The 6,804-nt window shown below is 50.5% G+C and overlaps 1 protein-coding gene across 1 annotated transcript in view; it reads left to right on the top strand.

The window, feature by feature from the left end:
- LOC106818978 (regulator of nonsense transcripts 2-like) overlaps positions 1–6,804 on the top strand; it is a gene marked incomplete at its 5' end in the record, with an annotated part of 26,001 nt that overhangs the window by 10,889 nt on the left and 8,308 nt on the right. The window contains 4 exon segments of the mRNA XM_014823643.1: positions 585–809; positions 1,742–1,925; positions 2,438–2,636; positions 3,551–3,659. Of these exon segments, the coding sequence (XP_014679129.1) occupies positions 585–809; positions 1,742–1,925; positions 2,438–2,636; positions 3,551–3,659 (717 nt within the window).

Consider the following 6,804-nt stretch of genomic DNA (forward strand, 5'->3'; position numbering starts at 1 on the left):
ACCGCCATCTTTATTGACAGATCTACGTGTGCGTATGTTTACTTGTCGCTCCCCCGCCATCTTTATTGACAGATCTACGCGTGCGTATGCTCACTTGTCACTCTCACCGCCATCTTTATTGACAGATCTACGTGTGCGTATGTTTACTTGTCGCTCCCCCGCCATCTTTATTGACAGATCACAAGTGAACACACTCTCACCGCCATCTTTATTGACAGATCTACGCGTGCGTATGCTCACTTGTCACTCTCACCGCCATCTTTATTGACAGATCTACGTGTGCGTATGTTTACTTGTCGCTCCCCCGCCATCTTTATTGACAGATCTACGTGTGCGTATGTTCACTTGTCACTTTCACCGCCATCTTTATTGATAGATCTATGCGGCGGAGAAGCAGCGTGGCATTCGCAACCATCTTTATTGACAGATTTACGCGTGCGTATGTTCACTTGTCACTCTCACCGCCATCTTTATTGATGTCAATAAAGATGGTTGCGAATGCCGCGCTGCTTCTCCGCCGCGTAGATCTAGATCTACGCGTGCGTATGTTCACTTGTCACTCTCACCGCCATCTTTATTGATAGATCTACGCGGCGGAGAAGCAGCGTGGCATTCGTAACCTGCTCAACGACTACTACCAGTCACTGTGTCGCCACCTCGATGCAAGCCACAAGGAGCTGCAGGCGATGGAGAGGCAGAATCGACGCATCCTTCACACGAAGGGGGAGCTGAGCCAGGAGAGGAGGGAACGCCACGAGGCAGCGATCGTAGCCTACCAGAAACTACTCACCAACACACAGGCCTTCTCTGTAAGCCATGTGGAGGTGGAGAGGGGGAGGGGATGAAGGAGGAGGANCCCCTATATTAGGGTAATACCCTAGCAGGGTCTGAGGCAGTGCCCTGTAAGTAAACAAATATTCTGCAGCGTATGTTATGAATATTCATTATAACCTTATATATAAGTATATATAAGTATGGGAGAGATAGATCAAGATATCTGCATAGCATGAAAATAAATCGCCCCCTCTACTGCACTACGTCCTTCCCTGCCTCCCTCCCCCACAGATAAGTGTTCATAGATATGTGACATACATGATTTTTTGCACCGGCCCAGAAGGCTGTTAACAGCAATTTTTTACCAGCCCTCGCCATAATTTACCAGCCCTCATAAATTTTGTTTGTAAAATCAATTTCATGTTTCACGCTTGCATTTTCGAATTCAAATTTGTAAAATATTGATAAATAATGGCGTGATATCCTTCAGGTAAAACAGTAATAAGCTATGTGCTCATTAATGCTATAAATAAAAATGTAGTACTCTCTAACACGGCTGAAACCACCGGCTCGGAGGGCCGATGTTTTGCCAATGTTACCGGCCCTCGAAATAATTTGCCATCATATGCCGGTGGGCCGGTGCTCATTTCGCGCCCTGATAAGTAAATATATGTAAGTATGGGAGATCTAGCCATCTGCATGAAGATAAAGCATCCCCTCCACTACATACTCTACGCACTACAGTACGTTCCTCCCTTCCTCCCTCACCATCTCTCCCTTCCTCCCTCCCCCGCAGATCAGGGAAAAAATTACCTTTTTTTCACGGGAGCTCTTTTTCAAAAGTCTGTGGACAAAATAGCTGTCGTCAAAAATTTGACGGGAGCTATTTTGAGCCTCACGGGAGCGATTTCGGAGGTTTGAAGAGCGAATCGCTCATCGCTCCCGTGTATTTTTTACGCTGCCGCAGATACTGTTCAAGGACAGCGACCACGCAGTGGCGCCCCCTACCGCGGCCGAGACGACTGACGAAGCCCTGCTGGAGGAGGAGATGGCCAACCTGGAGATAGAGGATGCTCGGGAAGCTGAGGAGAAGCAGGAGGGGGGAAGCCACGAGCCGGAGGAGGCTGCAGCACCCGCGGTGGTTACAGATGGTAAGGGGGGGGAGGCTTAGTAGGGCGGCGTCGTCGATGGTGGTGTTAGAAGGGTTGTTTAACATCATTGAGTGTGCACGCGCGTGTATGTGGTGGCGTGTGCGTGTTCGTCTGTGTCGGCGCATGTGTGTGTGTGTGGGTGAGTGCACATGTGCGCGCATGCATGTGTATGAGTGTGTGGCGCGGTGCGCGTGTGCGTGTATGTGTGCGAGTGCGTGTTCGTCTGCGTGGGGCGTGTGTGTGGGTGAGTGCGCAATGCATGTGTATGTGTGTGTGCGCGTTTGTGTGTGTGTGTGTGTGCGTGCATTCGTGCGTGCATGTGTTTGAGTGCATATGTGTATGTCCATGTATTCAAATCACAAAAATAAAATAATAAATAAATATTATGAAATAATAATCAAAATAATTAAAAATCATCAAATAAATAAATAATAAGAAATAAATAAGTAAATAAATATCCAATGAATTATTAATTAATAATCAAAGCGCTGCCCTACACACTCCTCGTCTAGCCGCAGGAGCCGAGGAGGAGGTGGAGACCTCTGGTGGCAGCATGATGAAGCATCTCATGGACGACTACCTCGGGCGTTTGCTGCAGTGCATCAACAGAGATCTCATCGACAAGGCAGCGATGGACTTCTGCATGAACCTGAACACGAAGGGAAACCGCCGCAAGCTCGCGCGATGCCTGTTCCTCGTGCCGCGAACAAGGTAACGTACGTGTGTTGCGTGCGGGTGCGTGCGTCTAGCTGCATACATCTTAGTGTGATAGTCCGAAGGGCCGGTGGCATTAGCAGCAGTCTATGTTGTCGTAGTGACGTCTAGGCGGCAGTCTAGCCGCAAGCTCGCGCGATGCCTGTTCCTCGTGCCGCGAACAAGGTACGTGCGTGCGTGCGTGCGTGCGTCTAGCTGTGATAGACACTTGGTCTTCACTTGGTGCTGATGGTGGTTTGAGCAGTGGTTTATGTCATCGCAGTGACTCATCACAGATCTAGGTGGCAGTCTAGGTGCACGCATCTTAGCTCGATAGTCTGTATGTAGCTGGTGGCGTTAGAAGCAGTCTATGTCATCGTAGTGACACTCATAGGCAGCATCTATGTCATCTTAGTTGACACTCATAGGGCAGCAGATCCATGTCAGATTGTAGTGACACTCATAGCAGCAGTCTATGTCATGTAGTGACACTCATAGCAGCAGTCTATGTCATCTAGTGACACTCATAGCAGCAGTCTATGTCATCGTAGTGACACTCATAGCAGCAGTCTATGTCATCGTAGTGACACTCATAGCAGCAGTCTTTGTCATCGTAGTGACACTCATTGCAGAGCAAGGTGGCAGTTTAGTTACGAATCTAGCTGCATGTATAGGTGGAAGTCTAGCTATAAATCTTGTAGTAGGTCTAGGTGACAGTAATAATCTAGTCTTGGTTGAAACCGATAGGCTAGGCGAAAATCTAGGTGGGCAGTCTAAAAGAAACCGCAGACAACCGCAAAAATTCCCCCACGGGTTTTTTGTTTGTTTAATACATTCAGTATTCGTTTAATCGCCTCGCTCGTCGCGGCGGCATCCCAGCGATGCGGTTGCCGTGGTAACGCGCTAACGCTCGCTGTGTCTCGTCGTTCCAGGCTCGACCTGCTGCCGTTCTACGCCCGCCTGGTGGCAGCACTGTTCCCGTGCGTTCCGGACGTCGCCACCGACCTCGTGCCGATGCTGAAGAGCGAGTTCAAGTTCCACGTGAGTGTCGCCGTGGCAACCGTCGTCCGCGGTTACCGTCGCCCGCGGCAACCGTCGCCGCCGTGTGACGCCGCCCGCGGATACGCCCGCAACCTCTCTGTCTCCTGATGAATTGTGTTAATTGTGCAAATCGATTCTGCCGTGAACAGATACGTGTGTGTAAGAGACAAATGCTATCGGTAGTTTTCTTGCTCATTCGAGCGCAGTTATAGAGTGAAACCCTGTCTATTACAGTAACAACCCCTTGTATATAAAATGGCCAAGTTTTTTTCTTGTCGGTTTCATCTTGAATGATTCTTATATAACAGGGAAAATCGAAATTTACGTTGGACAAATGGTCGCCGTTTTTTCGACAGTTGAATGTTAACCGTGTTAAAGTAACACTGGATTCGCCGTGGTAACATCATGCCGCCATCGGGCATCACGATTGTGAACGACGATGGACGGAACCGGGTGCGCCCCCTGGTGACTCGGATGTGGCGTCGGGCCGAGCGGCGGTAGCACGTTCTTGGTGTTGTTACGTCGTGTTCGTCGTTTCTTCGCCGGCAGCATGCGGAAGAGGCACCAGCTGAACGTTCGAGTCTGAAAGGTCAAAGGTCGTTCGCTCATCGGCGAGCTCAACCAAGTCAAGATGTACACAAAGGCTGAGTCACTCTAACTGCCTCAAGGTCAGCGAGTCAAGGGTCAGGGTGGAGGGGCCTGTAACCTGTGAGGTAGTTGTTTGTATGTGTGTGTGTTCATTTATAGGGCCTGTTTTATTTGGGGTGTAGTGGGGTTATCTGTTCCAACTATCGCATTCCATAACCGTCCGCCTATGCCGCTTACGCTGTCCAACCAATCTGTCTGTCCGTCCATTCCTCGAGTCGCATCTATCGCATCAATCCGTTCATGCAACACACGCCACACATTCCAATCCATTCGCATTCATACAGCATAGCTGTCCTGTCAGGCTATGTGTGTGCGTGTAGGTGCGTGCCTACATGTGTGTTAGTGGTGTGTGGTGTGTGTGTTGTGTATTGGAATGCTGTCCCGTCGTGTTTGCAGCTGCTGTTGTTTGATGTTCACGCACACTGAACGTGAGCTCGGCATGCAACCATCCCCATCCATACCTCCATACTAGACCATCGTGTGTGTGTATGTGTGTCCCGTGCCTACATGTGTTGTGTGCGTGGCGTGTGTGCGTGCCTACACTGTGTGTGGTGTATATGAAGACTTGTGTTCCATCCGTGTTTGGCAGCCTGTTGTTTGACTTATAACGCACCTTAAACGTGGAGCTGGCGTGCAACCAATCCATCCTTCACATCCACCATCGTGCGTGTGTAGTGTGTGTGCGTGGATACATGTGGTGTGTGCGATGTGTGCGTGCGCCTACATAGTGTGTGTGTGTGTGTAAATATTGAAGACTTTGTTGTTCATTCGAGTGTTTGCAGTTTGCTGCTGTTGTTTGACATTAAACGACGCACCTTAAACGTGGAGCTGGCGTGCAACGCATGCCATCCTATCCATCCACACATCGTGCCCGTGTGTGTGTGGTGTGCGTGGATACATGTGTGTGTGTGCGTGCTGTGCGTGCCTACTATGTGTGTGTGTGTGTGTATATTGAACGAGCTTGTGTTTCTCGTGTTTGCAGCTGCTTGTTGTTTGACTCAACTACACCTTAACGTTGGAGCTGGCAGTGCAACATCTCATCTCATCCATCCACCAGTAACGTGCGTGTTGTGTGTGTGTGAGTGGATCAATTGTGTGTGTGTGCGTGTGTGCAGTGCCTACATGTGTGTGTCCGCTAGTGTGTATATGAAACTTGTGTTTCTTCGTGTTTTGCAGCTGCTGTTTGTTGACTTGCACTCACCTGAACCGTGGAGATGGCAGTGCAAACCTGACGTGGAGACGTTGCCGCTTCATGTTACCGATCACCGACTCCTACACCTGAACCAAGGTCTACCATGGTAAGGGCGTGTGCTAGCAGAACTCTTAGTCTGCTGCTCGTTTGTGTGCATATGCGTAGCGTTCGCGTTGCGTGCTGTGCGGTGCGTGTGTGATGTGTAAGTGTGTGCCAATACAGTGCGTGCGTGCGGTGTGCAGTTCGTGTTGCGTGTGTCCCGGTGCGATGTGTGGCATACGTGTGTGTGTGTGGCCGTGCGTTCCGTGTTGCGGTGTGCAGTGCGTGTTGTGTGTGTAAGTGTGGCATATGTGTGTGGCATTGTGTGCAGTGTCAGTTCGGTGTTGCGTTTGTCGTGCGGTGTGTGTGTAAGTGTGTGCATGCGTGCGTGCGTACCGGTTGGTTGTGTGTGTCGGTGCGTGTGTGTGTGCATACGGCGTGTGGTGCGTGCAGCTGTGTTTGTGTGTATGAAGTGAGTGTTAGTACATGTTACATCATAGTAGCGCGGTGCGTGTTGTGCCTCCAACGTGCGTGCCTGCGATGGCGTGGGTGGTATCCTGGTGTTTTTATCATGTGTAATCTCATAGTGCATTCGTGTTTCCACAGCATAACCGATCATTGATCTCCTCACGAGCCCACCATCCCCTGGGGCGTGATCTCACCTCTTCCCTCTGCTCATCTCTTCACTCTCTCGCTAACTGATCCATCTCCATCTCGTCTCTACTCTCATACTCTGCTGCCACTGCTCTCTCTCTCAGTCTCTCTCATCGTCTCATGCTCTCTCCTCGTCATCTCTCTCGTCTGAGTCGTCTCTCGCTCTCTCTCTCATCTCTCTTCTCTCTCTCTGGCTCTCTCTTGTCGCTCCTGCTCCTCTGCGCTCTCTCTACTCTCGGGCCCTCATCATCTCTCTCTCCTCTCTCTCTCTCATCTCTTCTCTCTCTCCGCGTCCTCTCTCTCTCAGCTCGGTCTCTCATCTCTCTCTCTCTCTCTGCCCCTACTCTCGCTCCTCTCTGCTCCTCTCTCCCTCCTCCCGTATCTCTTCCATTCTCTCTCTCCACTCCTCGTCATCCTCTCTCTCAGTCCCTTCTTCCCCCCCCCATCTCTTCTTCTCTCACTCTCCATCTCTCCTCCTCTCTGCCTCTCTCTCTCTCTCTCTCTCTCTCTCGTCCGCAGCTCTCTCTCTGCTCATCTCTCCCTCCCCCTCTCTCTCGTCTTATACCCTCATCTCTCTCTCATTCTCTCCTCCCGTCCTTCTCTTCTGCTCCT

The sequence above is a fragment of the Priapulus caudatus genome, unplaced genomic scaffold (assembly GCF_000485595.1).
Source record: "Priapulus caudatus unplaced genomic scaffold, Priapulus_caudatus-5.0.1 Scaffold2712, whole genome shotgun sequence".
Taxonomy (NCBI): domain Eukaryota; kingdom Metazoa; phylum Priapulida; class Priapulimorpha; order Priapulimorphida; family Priapulidae; genus Priapulus; species Priapulus caudatus.